The 21906-nt window shown below is 55.1% G+C and overlaps 1 protein-coding gene across 2 annotated transcripts in view; it reads right to left on the bottom strand.

The window, feature by feature from the left end:
- Positions 1–255: 255 nt before the first annotated feature.
- Positions 256–21906, bottom strand: part of NUP188 (nucleoporin 188) — a 55480-nt gene continuing 33829 nt past the window's right edge. Inside the window, exons 27-45 of one of the 2 annotated variants that reach the window (XM_061578646.1) lie at positions 20375–20494; positions 19251–19423; positions 18789–18858; positions 16920–16987; positions 16096–16345; positions 15445–15522; positions 14101–14186; positions 13343–13491; positions 12979–13175; positions 11282–11503; positions 10693–10791; positions 9949–10110; positions 8731–8868; positions 8077–8151; positions 6942–7175; positions 6612–6743; positions 4615–4673; positions 2235–2364; positions 256–1974 (exon numbers count right to left, since the gene is read on the bottom strand). In XM_061578646.1, the coding sequence (XP_061434630.1) occupies positions 1684–1974; positions 2235–2364; positions 4615–4673; positions 6612–6743; positions 6942–7175; positions 8077–8151; positions 8731–8868; positions 9949–10110; positions 10693–10791; positions 11282–11503; positions 12979–13175; positions 13343–13491; positions 14101–14186; positions 15445–15522; positions 16096–16345; positions 16920–16987; positions 18789–18858; positions 19251–19423; positions 20375–20494 (2733 nt within the window). In that variant the 3' untranslated portion in view covers positions 256–1683. The remainder of the gene's footprint in view (positions 1975–2234; positions 2365–4614; positions 4674–6611; positions 6744–6941; positions 7176–8076; positions 8152–8730; positions 8869–9948; positions 10111–10692; positions 10792–11281; positions 11504–12978; positions 13176–13342; positions 13492–14100; positions 14187–15444; positions 15523–16095; positions 16346–16919; positions 16988–18788; positions 18859–19250; positions 19424–20374; positions 20495–21906) is intronic. The other variant, XM_061578647.1, reaches the window with a different exon arrangement.

Raw genomic sequence — 21906 nt, 5'->3', positions numbered from 1 at the left:
GTTAAACGTTGAGTTTTATAAGGGCACCACGGGGTGACCAGCCCCTCCCCACCCAGCCGCACCCCTCCCACCCAGCTCCTCCCTCCCCACCCAGCCCCTCCCTGCACGACGGACACAATAATCCCCTGTGGGCTGGTGGAACCAGTGGGTTCCTACCAGTAATAGTAATGTAGTGGCAGCAGAGCGATGTAGCAACGCAAGACCCACTTCCCTTACCAGAAATGTGGTTGTAAAGGAATGACCGCTCTAAAAAGTTTACCGTTTTATTGAAAAACGAAATCTCTGTACACGGGACAGGACTCGAACAAAAACACAACACGGGCACTTCATGTGGGTATCCATGGGTATCGCCAACTCATTCCGCCACGCACACACACAAACGCAATTCATACAAACCCTCACGGCGTACGCTACGAGGGACAACAACACACTGCCTCCCAGTCTCAAGCTCCCTCCTTTCTTCCAGACCCAGTTCAAGCCCAGGTCAAGGCCTTGCTTTATTTAATGCCTCCACCCACCAAGATGCAGGGTCTGCACGCTCCATGCGGGTTCGCTCTGTCCTATTGTGCGCTGTACATGCGCACAATTGCTCTGTGGGGATTGAATTCACTCTACACGTGGCTATGCGGTCGGACGTGGGACAACATTGTGTGTGTACTGTTCATTTACTGTGTGTGTGCACGGTGTGTGTGCACGGTGTGTGTACTGTATGTACTGTGTGTACTGTGTCCTGTATGTACTGTTTGTATACTGTGTGTATTGTATGTGTGCTGTGTATACGGTGCGTGTGTACCGTGCGTGTACTGTGCATGTAAAGTGCATGTGTACTGTGTGCTGTATGCGTGGGTCACGTGCGCGCTGTGGTACCGAGTGGTTCGCAATGGAATGATATGGGGGGGGGGGCTGTCTAATTAACCCTCCCACCCGGGCCCCCCCCAGCACCGGCGCGCTTGGGCACCTCCAGCCAGTGGGGCTGGAGGGGTTGCAGTTCCATCGCGTTCACACTCGGCAGCTGCGCACACACTGAGCTATGGCGAGATGTTAACTACCTCGCTTGGTGTACAGGAGGTCGTGGGTTCCATCCCGACCCTGATGCCTGATGTACATTTGTTATTTGCGTGTCCCTCTTTCTCTCTCCCCGTGGTTGCGTGGATTTTTTTCCTCCGGGTTCTCTGTTTTTTTCCCTTCGCATTTAGAATCAACGTGCGTTTAAAAGTAATTGCCTGCTATAAATTCCCACTTCGTTCAGCTATCATTTGTGTGGCCAGGTCGCTTCTGAAGAAGAGCTATACAGCTCAGTGGGCCTTACCTGGTAAAATAATGGTTCGTTTAGTACTATGGGTCTCTTTGCGAATCTGTGGGTCTCTCTGCAAGTCTCTGGGGTCTCTATGCGAGCCATCGGTGCCTTGCCTAGGACCATCCAACCGCTGGAACTCCTTAGAACAAAATATAACTCTGTCCACGTAAGAAGCCTCCCTCTGGGTCCCTACGCGAGCGTACGGATTCCTGCGTGTCTATGGCAGCGGCGCGGGCATGGATGACATGGGTCCTGGTTCCAGGAATTAAAAGGGCTTGCCCCCCTCCCCCAGCCAACGCCCAAACGTCTCCCTCTCCGTGTAACCCGGTGCTTGGACGCCCCCCCCCCGTCCCCGCGGCGCCGCCCACACGCTCAACAGCTCCCCTTCACCGCAGCACCCTCTTGAGGAAGAGGTCGACGAGGTCGTGGAAGGCGTGCTCCCACGCGTCCGACACGCCGCCCGCCGCGCCGGCGGAGCGCGACGTCGCTCGCCCACCGCCGCTGCCGCCGCCGCCGCCGCCCTTGGCCTGTAGGGAGACCCCCGCCGAGGTGCCGCTTGCACCGCCCGTCGCCGCTCCTCCTCCTCCTCCTCCACCGCCGCCGCTTCCACCGCCGCCGCCCGGCGACACGGGGCTGCCTCTGCGCACCCAGCGCAGCATGCCGTTCTGCAGCGCCTCCTGGCACGCCACCGCGGCGGAGTGATACGGGAGGTCAAGATTAGGGGAGGGGGGTCAACGCAGGTCAGAATCAATCAGAATCTTGATTTATCCTGGAGGAATCCGATGAGCTATGAAGCAAATTCAAAACTAATTTCTTTAGAACTGCACATGCATACACACGCGCGCACATGCATACACACGCACGCACACAATGCACACCCATGCACACGTGCACATACAAACAGAACCGGCGATAACAAAACAAATCCCCTCTTCACCAGCTCGGAGCTGAGCTCGCGCTTGATGCGCTGCTTGTCGCGGCAGGAGACGGTGCAGTGCTTGAGGTAGAGCATGGCCTGCGACATGAGCAGCGCCAGCGCATTCTCCATCACGAACACCAGCGTGGGCCTGGGGGCAACGCAAAGACAAAACGTCCCACAATGTGTAGCCTCTAGCAGAGGTCGCAAACGGGTTTGATTCCTTACCCGTACGTACCCGGCCGCACCAGGGTCGCAAATGGGTATCCGTACCCGGCCGGGTACGGGTACCCGTTCCCTACCCGTACCCGTACCCTACCCGAAATGAGTGACAAACGGTTACTCACCAGTGACTCACGGCCTACCCCTACCCGGCCGCACCAGGGTCGCAAACGGCTACCCGTACCCGGCCGGGTACGGGTAGCCGGGTATCGGGTAGGGTACGGGTATCGGGTACCCGGTTGCGACCTCTGGGATGAAGCCATGTTGTAGGCGCGGGTGGGTTGATTCTAGGAAACTTGAATTGTGAGAAGAGACAAGACGGTGACTCACCAGTGACTCACGGCCTACCCGTACCCGTACCCGGCCGGGTACGGGTAGCCGGGTATCGGGTAGGGTACGGGTATCGGGTACCCGGTTGCGACCTCTGGGATGAAGCCATGTTGTAGGCGCGGGTGGGTTGATTCTAGGAAACTTGAATTGTGAGAAGAGACAAGACGGTGACTCACCAGTGACTCACGGCCTACCCGTACCCGTACCCGGCCGGGTACGAGTAGCCGGGTATCGGGTACCCGGTTGCGACCTCTGGCCTCTAGCAAGACTATTGGGGGCAAGCGCTGGCGGCGAACAGCAGCGGCGCCCGCGAAGGCTGGCACGGCTACGCGTGGGGGTGGGTGGCCAGCGCCACGCCTGGCCGCCTTTGTCTCCCCCCAGTAGCGACGTTCACACACAACACTCGCCACTCGTTTCAGGCCGAGTCGAATTAGCGGAGTCCCAGGACCGGTTCAGATAATCGTCACCGGCGTTGGCCGTGTACGGCAACCGGTGGGCGGTCAACACCACGCCCGACTGCTTTTGTCTCCCAAGTGGCAATGTTTACACACCGCGCTAGGCACCCATTTGAGACGCACACAACATAAAGATCCCCCCCCAATGTAGCCTGCGACAGACTTTTGGGGCATGTGCTGTCAGCGGGTAGCAGCGCCGACGAAGGCTACACAAGAGAATTGGTGGCCGGCACCACGCCCGATTGCCTTCGTCTCACTGCACCAGGTACTCATTTGAGGCTGCATCGACCCACGGGTTCCGATATATATACGCCGCTGGTGTTGGCAGTGGCTGGGAATCAAACTCGCGTGAACAGATTGGCGGCGCAATGAGCTAACCACTACGCCAACGCTCCCCACGGACGCACACAGACCTCCCTTTGGCCTTATGCGCTCTGAAGAAGGGCCGTCGCCCGAAACGTCATCAATTATCTAATTTTTCCTTTCAAGGCCACAGTGTTATTGATGAATGTGTTGAGTTTTTTGTTATTTGTGCCATGGCCTTGCCAGACTGTTGGCGCAAATGCTGTTAAAGCCAGGTTGAAAAAACATTTCTTTGGAAATTATTTTTGTATTTTAGTTTGTTGTCCTTGCCTTCCGGTGAAAAATAAGTTCAATGTACATACATACGTTGGCAAGCACCTATTGTAGGCCGACACGGTGTGAGGTTTGGCCAGAACTACCGACGCACACCGCACCCCCCCCCCCCCCCCCCCATTCGAGCCATCGTCACCAGCCGTGTGACACTAGCAACGCAATTGAACACGAGCAATTATGGCCACTTACGTACGATTATGATAACAGCAAAGAGTCACGGGCGTTTTGTCTCGCCAATGAAAACAGGGTAATGGCATGTGAAGCTGTAATGTTGTAAATCTACTGCAAACAAGAATTTGTTGTTGTTGCTAAAACCATTATTTTGCCAGGAAAGGCCCACTCAGCTATAACAGCTCTCTTTCAGAAGCAACCTATCACAAATGAAAACTCAACGAAGTGGCTTAATCATCACGTGGAAATGTATTGCAACCAAATACTCTAAAATGAGTTGATTCTAAATGTGGAAGGAAAAAACAGAGAACACGGAGGAAAAAAATCCACATGACCACAAAGAGAGAGAGACACGCAAACTCCAAATATACAGCAGCAGGCGTCCGGGTCGGGATCGAACCCAGGACCTCCTGTAGACCAGGCGAGGTAGTTAACATCTCCTAGCCACTGTGATGATGATGAGAGAGATACGCAAACTCCAAATATACAGCAGCAGGCGTCCGGGTCGGGATCGAACCTATGACCTCCTGTATACCAGGCGAGGTAGTTAACATCTCATAGCCACCGTGGCGTCCAGCGATACTTACTTCAGAGCCTTCAAGTCACCGGCGTTTGTGTGCTTTGCGAGTTCCCTTTTCCCGTCGGCCTGCAGATCCAACATCGCTGGTTAGTCGCAGTGCTACGGGTGGCAGAGGTCAAGGGTTACAGGTCACCGCAGCAGGTTTATCGTTTGAAGGTAAGGGGAGGAGGAGGTGGAAATGAGGAAGAAAAGATCAAGTAAAGTATTGTGGTTAATGCAGACATGAATCCTCGTAAAAAGATTTCAGTTTTGTTGCCAGAAAAAAAAGGAAAAAACCCTATTATTATAACTTGCAGATGCTTCGGGACGGGGAAAAGGGTTAAGTGTGCATGGTTACGGCAGCGGTGGTGCTGATACTTGGATGGCGATCCACGGGTGGATGATCGCAAGAGATATTCTTGTGAATCTCAGAACGAAGCAGAGCCAACGCTGGTTTAATTTAGCGAACGCTTTTACAAAGAGCACCAGATACACGTGAAAAACAATAAATTAAGTGCGCATGTAGCATGTCGATGTTACGTGGGAGTGGCCGTCAGCCAACGTAACATAAGCCGACTGCGATCCTAGTTTCGGCTGATGGCAATATAAACATCCCCCCACTAGGGAGAATTCATGCATTTCAAAACATGATCAATTTCACTAACAGATTGCGATAGTAAATTTAGGTCTTTGGCATTGTAGGGTCAATTGTAGTAATTGTTGGTCACAGCTTAGTATGTATGTAAGTGTTGAACTTCTTTCACACCACCTTATGTAGCCAACCGTGCTAATCGGATGTGCGGGGGAAAGGATAACTCAACACAAAAAGTACTTGTAAAGTAACGAGTTTTCAATCTATATGATTTGAAACTGCATAGCTCCCAGTGATTTCCTGTTGGAGGGAAGAGCGTTCCAGACGGCCGCAGAAGTGCATCTGAAAGCGCCGTGCGATGCAGTGACCGCCTTTGTTCGATGGTTAGTCAAAAGCCGCCGCTGCTGCGAGGGTGACCGGAATTTGCGTGATGGGTCATGCTCCCCGAGAAGATCAGTGAGGTATTGCGGTTCAACTGTGGCGAGCAATTTGTGTGCGATGAGGGTCATCTTAGACAGTATTCGTTCGGCTTTCTGGTGGATCATCGCGGAGCCGCGCTGAGATTCACCACAATGGATCGTCACGGTGCTTGGTGGACTGGCCACGCTGGATTTAATGGGAGGGGGGGGGGGAGTCAAGGGTGAGAGGACGAGCCGTTGGGCGTGATGGTTTTAGTGCCGAGATTGTTTGATTTGTTACGCGGATGATGATAGTGGTTCCGCTTAGCCAGTTGCCCCGGTTAGATTTTACGCCGGAGGTCCTTGGGGTGATGCGTGAGCAGAAAGCGAGTGCCGGGGGTGCGCGCTTCAGGAATATTGCACAACAAACAAACGAGGCGTTTGACCCTCGTAAACGAAACGCACGGCGATAATACATACGTGACAGCGAAAGTATCCGAAGAAAGCTCGACACTTTAGTCTAACGACGACATAAACAAACAATCTCTGTGCCCCAATACTCCCGCCCCTCTCCTGCATAATAAATAGATGTTATCAATCGGCTTAACTTCGCGTTCCTATAGCTTATCCCCCCCCCCTACCTTGGCTCCTCCCCCCCTCTTACCCTATATAATCGCGTATCTCTATTAGCTATCTTCACTTACGACAGTGATTTTGGCTGTAACAGTTCCACCTGAAGACGGAAGCTTGTGGTGCCTCCGAAACGTCGTGATTTAATCTAGTTGTTTTTTCATTTAAATTATTATTTTCACCTACGTGACTTTACCGAAAAAACCAAAGAGTATAAACAGACACATGAATACAAATCAAGTGGGAACCGAGAGGCGGCAGAAAAAAAGGTTAGGTACAGGTGCAAGTAAGCGCTATGTTTGAGTCTAACAGCGACATAAACACACACACACACGCACGAGTAAGTAAAAGTCCCAGGACAGCGCAAACGTGTGGGAAGCAGTGACGGTGCTGGTGCTCGCCGACCTGCGCGGCGAGGCCCTGAGCGACGCTGATCGCGGAGAGGAGCGAGCCGAGCGAGGGGCTGGCGTCGGCGTCGCACGACGGAGCCACCAGGCTCAGCGAGAAGAGCGGCTCGTACTCCGACAGGTCCATCGTCTGCGCCACACGCACGAGCCGCGTCAGTCACGGCCACGACACCGCGCGTGCCACATCAATCAGACTCGCAACAATAAACCGCGCAAGCGACGCCGGTCACGGCGGCGACAAACCAACGGGACGACCGGCACGACGGGCCGCAATCGGCGAGTTTCACGACAAACCAACAAGCGGTGGGGGATGGTGCGGGGTCGTGACCTGGTCCAGCAGGATCTGGCAGACGTCGGGGCTGAATCGGCGCAGTGCGGCCAGCGTGGTGCCCAGGATGCGCAGCAGGCTCGCCTGGGCCAGGGCCACGCCGCCGGGGCCTCGCTCTGCCTCCTGGCCGACTTCGCCGGTGCCGCCGACGCCGCCGACGCCGACGCCCGTGCCGCAGCCGCCGCGACCACCGCCGTCCCGGCCGGGTGCCGCCGCCAGCCCCGCGCTTTTCGACTGCAGCGCACGAGGCATCGTCGCGTCAGGGGCGACATTGGTCGCGGTCACAGGCAACGACAATCCATTCATTCAACTCCCTCCCCGCCTTCGCTGGAACAGACTCCGTTGCAGCACACAGAGCAATCACCTTCACTCGAACCGGCAGCCTCTCTTACAACAACCCCCATCCCTCTTCTTCACTAGCCCAGCGTCATCCTGCACTGCCGCTACTCTCGAACCCCCTGCCGCCCCCAGCTACGACCAGGCCTCACTACACCTATCACTACCCCAACCACTCTCACTACCCCTATTACTAACCCCTATCACTACCCCTATCACTACCCCAACCCCTACCACTACCCCAACCCCTATCACTACCCCACCCCTATCACTACCGCAACACCTCCTTAACCGCTTCCACCTGTTCTCCTGTCACCATAACTGCACCACCACGGGGGGCGGTGGCGGCGACATTCCTTTGAGGGTTGCGGCTCTCACTTTCAACGTTGACCGCCAACCAAAGTTGCGCAATTTGCTGCTGCAGTTTGTGCATCAAGAGGGGTGACGCGTCCCGCCGCAACGGTGACAGTGAACCCCGCTGCAACTTCCCAAGATCTGCCGAGATGTGACGACACTGGGCGCAGTGCTCACCCTAACAGGCTGTGTTGTGGGTGGGTGGGGGCGGGGGGGTGGTGCGGCAGCCGCTCATGACCGCATGGTACGTTGCGGCGTTGCCAAGCACACCCGCCGCGAGCCGAGCTAACGAGCGGAAGGACAAAGCTGGGACGGAGGACGATGAAGAGGGAAGTCGTCGCTGGCGCGGAGAGAAAGAGTTGGGGGCAAAGGGAGCGACTCTGTCCGGCGCTAGCCCGGCGTTAGCCCGGCGCTAGCCCGGTGCTAGTGCGGCGGCACCACTCACCGCGAGGTACTGCTGCAGGAGCTTCTGGCTGTGCAGCAAGGCGGTGCACGTCTGGCATAGGGAGCAGAGCGCCACCTGCAGCAACACGGAAGGACGCGGACGCCGCCGTCAACAATCCAAGCACCGGCATTGGAACATTCTCTCTCGCCCGGCCGATGACGAATATTGTTTCGTAATCTTCCCCCACCCCCCAACCCAAAGGTCCCCCCACCACCCCCCCCGTGTGCTGTTGCCAGAGTGGCAGCGCCTATGAGGGCCGGACACACAGCACACGGCGCGGTGGGTGGCCAGCACCACGCCCGGCCGCATTTGTCTCCCTAGTGTTGGCCGTGAACGGGCATTGAACTCGGGTCACCGGGTTGGAAGCGCGGCGCGCGCTAACCACTGCACTACCGCTCCCCCCTCACCTCCCACCCACCTCTGTCCATGGGTCTCTATGCGAGTCTATGGGCCTCTGTGTAAGTCACTGGTTACCATCGACTCACTACGCTTGAAAACCCGGTTTAAACCACAGGCAGCGGCTGAAACCTGGATCTGAACCGAGGCTATTTTTCAGCGGTGCCAGCTCTTTGATGTGTGAGCCACTCGACCCCCGTCGTCAACACCTTGACGGCGGAGCTCGCCTGCACGGCAGGTCACCTGAACAGAGCTCACCTGCACGGAGTTCAGCAACAGCGGCAGGTGGAAGTGCCACTCCCTGGTGAAGTAGGCCAAGTGCAGGAGGAAGGCGACCGTCTTCTCCGCCTCCTCCAGGCAGGCCTGGCCCAGCACCCCCCGCACCGCCTGCAGGCTCTGGGAAAGGCGCAGCGGTGCGACACGCAGCCCAAGTCACAAACTCCGCTCTCCCCTTCTCTTCCCTGCCCTCCGCCCGAGTGAGACGCTGCCACCCGGCACGAGATTGTCACGGCATCGCACGGCGCTTGCGGACGCGATTCCGCGGCCGTCTGGAACGCTCTTCCTTCCGATATTAGGAAGCCACTGGCAGCTACGCACTTTTAAATCATACAGATCGAGGACTGCCTTTTTATGTTCCGTTTGTTGTCCTTCCCCCCGCACGTCCGATTAGCACGGTTGGCTACGTACGGCGGTGCGAAAGACGTTCAACACGTTCAGGCATCGTCGATACACCGATAAAATGTGGGAACATTTAAATGTATTTCACTTCGATTTAAAGCTTTCGTGACTGCAGGGATTCATCTTCTTGGTTCTTTCGGTAAAGTCCCGTAGACTGTCTACTCGACAGACCTGCTCTCCACCTGAGGACGGCTGCTTGCGTTGTGGCCGAAACGTCGTGAGAATTATTTTATTATGTTTTATTTTTATTATTTTATCATTTACATTCTACGTGACTTTACCGAAAGAATCAAGAAAATGTATTTCACTGTTGGCTATTGGAGAGAACAAAGCTTGGGGGGGCGGCGGGGGGCATCCTACCCATGAATTAGGGGACACCCCGAACCTGAACGTCCAGGTAACAATTCTAGATTTGAAGCTTTCGTGACTGCAAAGATTCATATTCTTAGGTTTTTTTCGGTTAAGTCACGTAAGTAAAACATCAAAATAAAAATAAAAATAAAAATCACGACGTTTCGGAGGCAACACAAGTCTCCGTCATCAGGTGGGACCGTCACAGCCGAATTAGCTGCATCAAGTGAAGCAATGATTCAAGATGTAATCCCTTATAAGCAAGTTGAAGGGAGGTGGAGAGGGGGGGGGGGGGTTGGAGAGCTTATCAGACTGTGGTAGCCAATGAATGGAAACGTATCACCCTACTGGCGTGACGAACGCAGCTACGCAAGGCACTGGCGCGCCGCCAACGAGCGCCCGCACGCGTATCAAGAGGACGGCCGGTCAGCCGGCAGGGGTCGCGACCTGCAGGATGCGCTCCTGGTGGACGCCCAGGAAGTCGAGGGCCTGAGGCAGGGCGCTGTGACGCAGCTGCCTCAGGACGGCCTGCAGGACGGCCAGGCACAGGCAGTAGGCGCCTTGCCAGCTGGGCGCCTCGTGGCTCCTCCGCGGGGGTCCCCCAGCCTTCTGTACACCGTGCGTGACACGCACGCGGGAGACACACGCAGGGGTCAAACGTGGGACACGCACACGGGACATACAAGGGCACACACGGAAGTGACACACAGGACACACACGGGAGACACACACGGATAGGCACACACACGGGACACACAAGGGGCACGCATTGTTACACAAGGGACACACATGGGACACAGTCACACACAAGAGACACACACGGGACACACACACACGACACAGTCGCACGCGCAGGCACACGAAGCATGTGGGACAATCCGGCTCTACTGTCAGCTCATGTTTTTGTTTGCTGCGGTTGAACCCGATTCAAGAGCCGAATGGCTCACAGGGCTATACCACATAAATGAAACTGAAAAATGAAACTGAAGTGACCCATGTAGGATCAGTAACCGCTCAACAACAGCAGGGGTGGAAGGCATGAAGGTGGGCCGGGTTGGTGGTTAAGCAGGTAGGCGAAGTGGTCGAGTGAGTGCGTAGGCGAGTGTGTGGGCACAGCTGGGCTAGTTGGGCGACGGGTGTACGGGCGACACTCGGCAGGCGTGGGCGAGCACACGTCCGGACGGTGCTCACCTCGAGCGCGGCGAGGCCGTTGGCGTCCACCTGGTAGGTGCTCAGCAGGGGCAGGCACAGGCACTGCAGCACCCCGACCGCGGCCAGCGCCTGGGCGCCCTGCACACCGCGGCGCACAACGCACCGCTCGGCACCGGTGCCACCGGGACAAAGACAAAGCTACGCCGTGTAGCCTCTTAACGGACTCGTGGTTTCTTTTTGTTAACTGAACCCATTTTAACAGTCGCAAGAGAGGACACGCGGACGTGCAAGGAGGGTCACAGCACATATGGATCATCGCGTCCTCTGGGTCGGCTTCTCTCCCTAAACAGAGGTGGCTTGTTAATGTGTAGAGGGTTCATTAAGTAACCAAGGCGGGGGAGCGGCATGACAAAGATGACGAACAAAACCAACGGAGAAAGAAACGTGGGACCCACATCCGCGTGCCCTCCTTCTCGAATCAGCCGTCTTAGCGGATATACCGAGGGTTAAGTGAGTCCATCTGATGGGGCGGGCGCTGTCAGTAGCGAGTAGCACCTACTAAGGCCGGCACGGCACGCGATGGCGGTGGGAGACCAACACCACGGCCGCCTTTGTCTCCCTGTCATACCTCCGCGGTGGTGGAGAGCGCCAGCAGCCAGTGCAGCGCCGCCTCTGTGAAGTGGAGTTGGCACCGCCGCTGCAGGCTCCACTCGAGGGCAGCGCCCACGGCGGGCAGCAGCGCGCCCTCACGCACGCAGCTCAGGTACCCGCTGCCGCCGCCACCGCCGCCGCCCGTGCCCTCCTCCAGCAGGTAGAGCTCCTTGGCCAAGTGCAGCGCCACCACGCACACCTGCGGCAGGACGCGGCACGGGGCCCGGCACGCACGCCGAGAGTTTCGCCGCCGCCGCCGACACCAGAACGACTGTCTTACAAAAGAGATTCCTGCTACACCGCCGAGACCCGAGAAGAGCGAGCGGTGGCAGCAGCAGCAGCCGTGGCAGATGATGGGCGTGCATCCATCGCCTGTCTTGACGTGACCCGGTGGCTCAGAGGTCAGGGCACAGAGTCGGCACCGCTGAGATCTTGGGGTTCCTTCCGATATTGAGCTGTGTACTTTTAAATCATGTTGAAAACTCATTTCTTGAGAACTGCTTTTTGTGTTTAGTTTGTTGTCCTTCCCACGCACCTCCTATTAGAACGGCTGGCTACTTACGGTGCGAAAGAAGTTCAACATGCATACAATCCGTCTCTCAGCCACTGCCTGTGATTAATCCGGGTTGTCCAGCATTGATGCCTCTCACCAGAGAGACCTGGGCCTGTGTCTCTCACCACACGGACCTGGTCCTGTGTCTCTCACCACACAGACCTGGGCCTGTGTCTCTCACCAGATAGACCTGGGCCTGTGTCTCTCACCAGACAGACCTGGGCCTGTGCCTCTCACCAGACAGACCTGGGCCTGTGCCTCTCACCAGACAGACCTGGGCCTGTGTCTTTCACCAGACAGACCTGGGCCTGTGTCTCTCACCAGGCAGACCTGGGCCTGTGTCTCTCACCAGACAGACCTGGGCCTGCGTCTCTCACCACACGGACCTGGGCCTGTGTCTCTCACCACACAGACCTGGGCCTGTGTCTCTCACCAGACAGACCTGGGCCTGTGTCTCTCACCAGACAGAGCTGGGCCTGTGTCTCTCACCAGACAGAGCTGGGCCTGTGTCTCTCACCAGACAGACCTGGGCCTGTGTCTCTCACCAGACAGACCTGGGCCTGTGTCTCTCACCAGACGGACCTGGGCCTGTGTCTCTCACCAGACAGACCTGGGCCTGCGTCTCTCACCACACAGACCTGGGCCTGTGTCTCTCACCACACAGACCTGGGCCTGCGTCTCTCACCAGACAGACCTGGGCCTGTGTCTCTCACCACACAGACCTGGGCCTGCGTCTCTCACCAGACAGACCTGGGCCTGTGTCTCTCACCAGACAGACCTGGGCCTGCGTCTCTCACCACACAGACCTGGGCCTGTGTCTCTCACCACACAGACCTGGGCCTGCGTCTCTCACCACACAGACCTGGGCTTGTGTCTCTCACCACACAGACCTGGGCCTGCGTCTCTCACCAGACAGACCTGGGCCTGTGTCTCTCACCAGACAGACCTGGGCCTGCGTCTCTCACCAGACAGACCTGGGCCTGTGCCTCTCACCAGACAGACCTGGGCCTGTGTCTCTCACCAGACGGACCTGGGCCTGTGCCTCTAACCAGAGAGACATGGGCCTGTATCACTCGCTGCGTGGAGCGGCGAGTGTGGAATGACTGCCGTGTTGTCCTCACCCCGTCCCTGTCATCCCTGGCAGGGGCTGGAGCTGAATCCGTGTCCATGCTGTCGACTCCCAGGGTGCCGGCTTGTGGCGCCGCCGCCGCCGCCGCCCGCCACGAGCTCTGGCTCTGCTCCATGAGCGCCGTCACCTCCTGCCGCAGCGTCTCGCACACCAGCTGCACCAGCTGCTTGTGTCCGGGCAGAGTACCGGCTTCAGAGGGGGGGGGAACGTGGATAGGCGACGCGGTTACCACCGTCGCCATTACCGCCACCAGCACCGTGACCATCATCGCTTCAGCGGCCGTCTGGAACGTTACCGTCACCCCACTATGATCAACACGCGCGCGTGGACAAAACAACGGCACGGCGGCTTCCAACCTCGGAGGCGCCTCTGCTGCAGAACGAGCATCACGGCCGCGAGGAGCCGCGCTTTGATCTTCTCGGCGAGGCGCCGCTCCGTTGCCTGCTGCAGCCGTCGCAGCACGTCCAGCAGCTCCGGCAGCACGTCCTGGCCGCCCGGCAGAGCGCTGGCGCCGCGGGGGAACACGCAACGGTGCAAGCGGGAGGGCGTGAGAACAGATAGCGGAGAAAAAAAACGCCGGCGGGACACAGGGCTGGTTCCGTGTCACCCCGGGCAGTTCTGTCTCATCCCCGCGCACGCAAATTTGCTGCGAGGTCGACGAGGGGCGGCTCACAAGTCACAGACGCCGAATCGGCACCGCTCACATGCTGGGTCTCCCATCTCGGCAGCCGCCCGTGAAAGTGAGTTGATGTACATGTGTGTTTGTGTCGAACTTCTTTCGCGCCACCGTGCGTAGCCAACCGTGCTAAATCGAGGTGTGGGGGAAGGACAACAAACTGAACACTGCATGCAGTTCTAAAGAAATGAGTTAGTCAATCTAGACGATGATGTAAAAGTGCACAGCTCCCAGTGGCTTCCTAATAGCGGAAAGAAGAGCGTTCCAGACGGCCGCAGAAGCGCATCTGAAAGCACTCGAAGCAGTGACCGCCACCTTTGTTCGATGGCTCAGCCAAAATAGCCGCTGCTACGAAGATGAGCGCCATGATTGTGGGATGATTTGAAAGTGTTGTAGCTGTGCATGTCCGTGTGTGTTCGCGTGCATTCGCGTGCGTACCTGCCCCAATGCCGCAGCAGAACACACAGAGTGGTAGACAGCATGGCCATGAGGTGCATGCACAGCCGACTGCACTCCACCTTCACCTGTGAGGGACAGCACACGCAGGGGGACACACAGAGGACAGACGAGGAGACGTTAGAATACATCGGGGCACGCGGGGGATACGCATGGGAGACACTTGGTGCCACGCGGGGACACAGGAGGACAGACGTGGACACACGGGCACACACATGGACCCATGAGTACATACACAAGGACCCACTGACACACACGAGGATACATGGGGACACATGGGGGACATGGGAATACATGAATTAGCATGAAAACGCATACAGACCCACAGAGATATACAGTGACTCAGAGGGATAGACTTATGAAGGCTGGCACTGCACGCGAGGGGGTGGATGTCCAACACAATGCCTGACCGCCTTTGCCTCCCTAGTGGCGATGTTCACTACACACCGCACCAGGTACTTATTTGAGGCTGGGTCCAGCTAGGGGAGGCCCAGGACCGGTTCAGATAATCGTCACTGGTGTTGACTGTGGGCGGGAATCGAACTCAGTTCGCTGGGTTTGTAGCACAGCGTGCTAACCGCCGCACTACCGCTACAGGACACACACGCACACATGACCTCACACAGTCAGGACATGAAGAAAAATAATACAACTCTTTTTTGTTATTTTACCAGGTAAGGTCCAATGAGCTGTGTAACTCTTTCTCAGAAGCGACCTGGTCACAAGAAATGACAGCTCAATGAAGTGGCCTATCATGTGGACATTTTCAGCAGCCAAATCATCTAAAGGCATGATTCTAACCGTGGAGGGGAAAACCGAAGCACCCGGAGAAAAATCCACGCGACCACGGGGAGAGAGACACGCAAACCTCCAAATAAACAACAGGCGTTAAAGGATTCATCTTCTTGGTTCTTTCGGTAAAGTTACGTAGAAGGGAAGTAATAAAACAGGTCTGTCGGAAAGACAGCGTCTGAAATAATTTCAGACGCTGTCTTTCCGACAGACCTGTTCTTCACCTGAGGATGGCTGCTTGCGTTGTGGCCGAAACGTCGTGAGAATTATTTTATTATGTTTTATTTTTATTATTTTATTGTTTCCCTTCTACGTGACTTTACCGAAAGAACCAAGAAGATGAATCGCTGCAGTCACGAAAGCTTTAAATCGAAATTTAGGCGTTAAAGGGTCGGGATCGAACCCAGGACCTCCCGTAAACCAGGTGGGGTAGTTAACATCTTGGCACCGCGGCCGGTGGGGATGGGGGGTGCGGGGGGCAGAGGGGGTGGGGAGGGGGGAAAAGAGGGGGGAGGGGGGGGGGACTACTCTTACCAGGACGCTGAGCCCCGCCAGGACGTCCTGCATGACGGTGGCCCGGGTCTCGTCGTCGTCCAGGAAGAGAATGTTCCCCTGCAGCGACACGCACGGCGCGTGAGCACGGCACGGCTCGGGCGCGCTCACACGCTCGCTCAGTCACTCACAGGCTCACTCACCCTGCTTGCTCACTTACTCAGCGACTCAATCGCTCATTCACTCGTTTCAGTCGACCGCTCACTCGCGTGTTCACTTGGTCACGAAATACATGCACTCGCCCTCTCGCTCATTTTCTGCGCGTACATTCACTGGCTAACTCACCCATCAACCGGCCCACTCACTCACCCATCTACCGATCCATTTATTGACCAACCCGCCTATTTACTAACTTGCCCTCCCACCCACCCATTCACTTACTCACCCACCCATTCACTTACTCACCCACCCATTCACTTTCCCACCAGCCCAGCTAACCGCTCACTCACTCACTGCCCCACTGACCCCATATAAATGCTCACCAAGATACAATTCAACTGCAAAACAATAATAATCCGAACAATATCACTCGCGCGCAACACAGGACCAGCACGGGGGAGGCGACGGCCTATGTGATTGCAGCGTCCCTATGTGACCGCTCGCGCACCCGCGTGACCGCTGGCACGGACGTACGTGATTGGTGGCGAGGATGAGCAGGGTCCTCCACGCCTCCACCAGGTTGGTTCCGTCTTCTGCGGCCTCCGGCGCCGCCGCGTAGCCGGCGCCGCCGCCACCGCCGCCAACGTCCTGGTCCCCGTCGCCGAGCTGCGCGCGCGACGCCAGGCGGCACGCCAGCCCGCGCACGTAGCCCGACCAGTAGCGGTAACGGCCGCCCTCATTCAGCCTCCGCAGCACCAGCACCAGCGACGGGTCCAGAGAGCCACTGGAACGGGGGGCCGGGGGGGGGGGAGGTGGCGGAAGTAGCGGCAGGGGCATCAGCGTGGCCGCATGCAGCCAAACGTCGCTGCGGTCGCATCTTTGCCAAAATGTGTAACTGTGGAATATTTGGAAACGCCGCTTCTCCCCGATTTAAATCCGGATGATGCGACCGGCGTCGTGACATCGGAATCAATTCCGATGTCTCGTGCAGCAGCGCGACCCCCTTTGTGACAGACGAACGGCCCACGTAAGCGGATATTGTAGAACTACCTCCCTAACGTCGTCAGGTGCCGCCTTCTGGTCCACAGACAGAGAGTAACGTTGGGCCCATGACACACCAAACCAAACATTGAAATTTCTCACAGCTGGAATTTGGCCAAATGGAAGTGCGGAACCAAATTTAATTCATAGCTCGGGGCGAGCAGCGACATCACCACAAGTACGTGTGGTTAATGCAGACTTGATTCCTTGCTAAAGGTATTTGAACATCCCATACGAGTAATCTCGTCTGGGCCCGGACAGCCGTTGGTGGGGTTTGCATGGGGGACGCGGAGCGGACGCAGCGCGGGGAGTCTCACCTGACGACGTAGAACACCTCCAGGGAGATGATCTTGAGGATGAAGGCGCACGCTTCGAGCGTGCTGACCTGACGAGGAGAGGGGCGGCACAGGGCGACACCGCCGGACGTCACTCGCGGTTCACAGCAAGGCAAGGACTCTTCAACTTTCATCTCGATTTGAAGCTTTCGTGACTGCAGGAGTCCATAACTCTTTGGCTCTTTCGGTAAAGTCACGTGGGTAGCAACACAAGTGTCCGTCATCAGGTAGGAAAGCGTGGTCTGCTGCTGAGGCAGACTGGGCGCCCGAAACGTCGTGAGCTTCAACTAAACTTAACCTTTTTATTTTACCAGGTAAGGCTCCCACTGCTAGTGATGACGACGGTGGTGGTGATGATGGTCTTGATATCGTTCCAAGTGTATTTTGTTTAACCTAAGCTCAACTATATTCTTGGTTCTTTCGGTAAAGTCACGTAGAAGGGAAACAATAAAATAATAATATAAAACAATAACATTCTCACGACATGTCAATCATCATCAGGTGTGAAATCCACACCTCGTGATGGATTTCACACCTGATGATGATTGCTTGTGTTGCAGTCGAAATGGCATGAGAATTGTATTGTTTTAGATTTTTATTATTTTATTGTTTCCCTTCTACGTGACTTTACCGAAAGAACCAAAAATATGAATCCCTGCAGTCACGAAAGATTTAAATCAAAATCTAAGCTCAACTTTCAAAACTAAACTTTTTATTTTACCAGGTAAGGCTCCCACTGAGCTATCACATAGCTCCTTTTCAGTGGCCACAATTGATGGCTCAACAAGGAAGCTTGTGATCATCACGTGAAAATGTACACCAGCCGAATACTCTGAAATGCGTCATGTTGATCTGAACTGTGGAGGAGAAAAAAAAACCAGGAGGACCCGGAGAAAATCCACGCAGAGAAAAAATCCACAGGTGTTGCTAGTTTGTTCAAACGATGAGGCCTTGGTTATGTATGTGTGTATGTATGTGTGTATGTATGAGTGTATGTGTGTATTTATGTGTGTATGTATGTGTGTGTGTATCTATGCCTGTATGTATGTGTGTATCTATGTGTGTATCTATGTGTGTATGTATGTGTGTATCTATGTGTGTATGTATGTGTGTATCTATGTGTGTATGTATGTGTGTATGTATGAGTGTATGTGTGTATGTATGTATGTGTGTATGTATGTGTGTATGTATGAGTGTATGTGTGTATTTATGTGTGTATGCATGTGTGTGTGTATCTATGTGTGTATGTATGTGTGTATCTATGTGTGTATCTATGTGTGTATGTATGTGTGTATCTGTGTGTGTATGTATGTGTGTATCTATGTGTGTATGTATGTGTGTATCTATGTGTGTATGTATGTGTGTATGTATGTATGTGTGTATCTATGTGTGTATGTATGTGTGTATCTGTGTGTATCTACGTGTGTTTGTATGTTCTTCTTTTTCCCCCGCGCGTAGCCAACCGCGCTAATCAGAGGTGCGGGCGAAAGACAACAAACTAAACACAAAAAGCAGTTCTAAAGAAATTAGTTTGTCAACCTAGATCAGGGTGGGGAATGTCCGGCCTGCGGGCCGCAAAAAGCCCACAAAATAATTGTCTGACCCTGCCAAGGCAAACGCACGACTCGAAATTCAATAAATATAGGAGCTTTTTTCATAGCAACGAAAATTGAATTTTGCATGGCCCGCGAATGATGTTATAAATATCCAAATGGCCCTTGGCAGAAAAAAGGTTCCCCACCCCTGATCTAGATGATTTAAAAGTGGCTTCCTAATATCGGAAGGAAGAGAGCGTTCCAGACAGCTGCAGAAGCGCATCTGAAAGCGCCGCGCGATGCGGTGAACGTGTACCTCGATGTCGGTGGATATTGGCAGGAAGTCGCTGAACAGGGGATAGGTGAGGTTCTCCCAAAAGTCCTTCCTGAAAGAAATAAAAACCAGCGGACAACGCTATGACACACAAACTGCGTTGCCGGTGCTATTGGGTCGGCAAGCTTCACAGGTATGATGGGCAAGCGGGTGGTTGCATACCGTGTCAACCCATCACGGTTTAGCCCGTATTCTTGTGCAGGGAAATTGAGTTTTCAGGTCCATATGGCCGTACAGCCATTTCAATACGGACAAAAATATACTTTTTTGTCTATTTGTTTGCGTTTCTCCCTTGCGATGGGACTTGGTAGGATGAACGCTGAGATTAATAAGGGGGCACGGGGTGACCGATAAGCACTGAATTGGTCTGCGATAAGGTCGAAGCACTGAGAAGGGGTTTGACAGGTTTGTGGTTGTCGAGTAGATGGGTGGGTGGCGCCCCACCTGCTTCTCAGGATGGTCATGGCGCTCTGCCGACGGTCCTGCCACAGCGCGTACACGAAGGCCACGGCGGTGCGGTGGAGCAGCGGGGGACAGGAGGGCGCCCCAGGGCCTTCCACACACACCAACTCGAGCACCACGGGCAGGCAGCTGCCATTGCCCAGCGCCAGCTCCTGCTGGGTAGCCGACGCACACAAAGACAAAGATCCGCCGTACACACATACACTCATACATACAAACATACACTCATACATACATACACACATACTTACACACAGATACACACATACATACACACGTAGATACACACACACATACACTCATACATACACACATACATACACACGTAGATACACATGCATACACACATAAATACACACATACACTCATACATACACACATACATACACACATACACTCATACATAATACATACACTCATACACACACAGATACACACATACATACACACATACACACATACATACACACATACACTCATACACACACTCATACATACATAGATACACACATACTTACACACAGATACACACATACATACACACGTAGACACACACATACATACACACATAAATACACGCATACACTCATACATACATACACACATAAATACACACATACACTCATACATACACACATACACTCATACATACACACATACACTCATACATACACACATACATACATACACACATAAATACACACGTAGATACACATATACATACACACATATACATAGATACACTACATACATACACAAAGATAAAGATCCCCCATATAGCCTTAACAGACTGTAAGGGCAAGTGCTGTTAGCGAGCACCTATGAAGGCCGGAACGGTACACGAGGGGGTGGGTGGCTAGCACCACGCCCGACCGCCTTTGTCTCCCCAGTGGCGATGTTTAGACACCGCACCAGGTACTAATTTCAGGCTGAGTCGACCTAGGCGAGGCCCAGGACCGTGAGCGGGAACCGAACTTGGGTCGCCGGGTTCGTCGCGCAGCGCGCTAACTGCTCCCCATTATACACACACGCACATATGATACACACGCATGTGTGCGTGTATGTATTTATGTATGTGTGCATGTGTGCGTGCGTCCGTTTCTCACCTTGGAGCCGCTATCCGCGCCGCTCTCCGGCTGCAGGTCCAGGAAGAGCTCGATGAGGCCGGGCTGGGTCTCCACGGCAACCGTCAGGAACTCCAGGATCATCACCTTGATTCTCATATCCTGGGCACACGGCGGACAACGCGTAGTGAGTGGACGCACCGAACAACACGTGGTGAGTGGGCACGCAGTGTGACACGTGGTGAGTGGGCACACAGTGTAACACGTGGTGAGTGGGCACACAGTGTGACACGTGGTGAGTGGGTACACAGTGTGACACGTGGTGAGTGGGCACACAGTGTAACACGTGGTGAGTGGGCACACAGTGTGACACGTGGTGAGTGGGTACAGTGTGACACGTGGTGAGTGGGCACACAGTGTGACACGTTGTGAGTGGGCACACAGTGTGACGCGTGGTGAGTGGGCACACAGTGTGACACGTGGTGAGTGGGCACATAGTGTGACGCGTGGCGAGTGGGTACACAGTGTGACACGTGGCTGAGTGGGCACACAGTGTGACGCGTGGTGAGTGGGCACACAGTGTGACGCGTGGTGAGTGGGTACACAGTGTGACGCGTGGTGAGTGGGCACACAGTGTGACGCGTGGTGAGTGGGTACACAGTGTGACACGTGGTGAGTGGGCACACAGTGTGACGCGTGGTGAGTGGGTACACAGTGTGACACGTGGTGAGTGGGTACACAGTGTGACACGTGGTGAGTGGGTACACAGTGTGACACGTGGTGAGTGGGTACACAGTGTGACACGTGGTGAGTGAGCACGCAGTGTGACACGTGGTGAGTGGGTACACAATGTGACACGTGGTGAGTGGGTACACAGTGTGACGCGTGGTGAGTGGGCACACAGTGTGACGCGTGGTGAGTGGGCACACAGTGTGACAGTGTGACGCGTGGTGAGTGGGTACACAGTGTGACACGTGGTGAGTGGGTACACAGTGTGACACGTGGTGAGTGGGCACACAGTGTGACGCGTGGTGAGTGGGTACACAGTGTGACACGTGGTGAGTGGGTACACAGTGTGACGCGTGGTGAGTGGGCACACAGTGTGACACGTGGTGAGTGGGTACACAGTGTGACACGTGGTGAGTGGGTACACAGTGTGACGCGTAGTGAGTGGGCACACAGTGTGACACGTGGTGAGTGGGTACACAGTGTGACACGTGGTGAGTGGGCACACAGTGTGACGCGTGGTGAGTGGGCACACAGTGTGACGCGTGGTGAGTGGGTACACAGTGTGACACGTGGTGAGTGGGTACACAGTGTGACGCGTGGTGAGTGGGCACACAGTGTGACGCGTGGTGAGTGGGTACACAGTGTGACGCGTGGTGAGTGGGTACACAGTGTGACACGTGGTGAGTGGGTACACAGTGTGACACGTGGTGAGTGGGTACACAGTGTGACGCGTGGTGAGTGGGTACACAGTGTGACGCGTGGTGAGTGGGCACACAGTGTGACACGTGGTGAGTGGGTACACAGTGTGACGCGTGGTGAGTGGGCACACAGTGTGACACGTGGTG

The sequence above is a fragment of the Lethenteron reissneri genome, chromosome 67 (assembly GCF_015708825.2).
Source record: "Lethenteron reissneri isolate LAM-NWPU_2019-01 chromosome 67, ASM1570882v1, whole genome shotgun sequence".
Taxonomy (NCBI): domain Eukaryota; kingdom Metazoa; phylum Chordata; class Hyperoartia; order Petromyzontiformes; family Petromyzontidae; genus Lethenteron; species Lethenteron reissneri.
The sequence above is the reverse complement of the archived record's forward strand: the minus strand, read 5'-3'. Positions and strand labels throughout refer to the sequence as shown.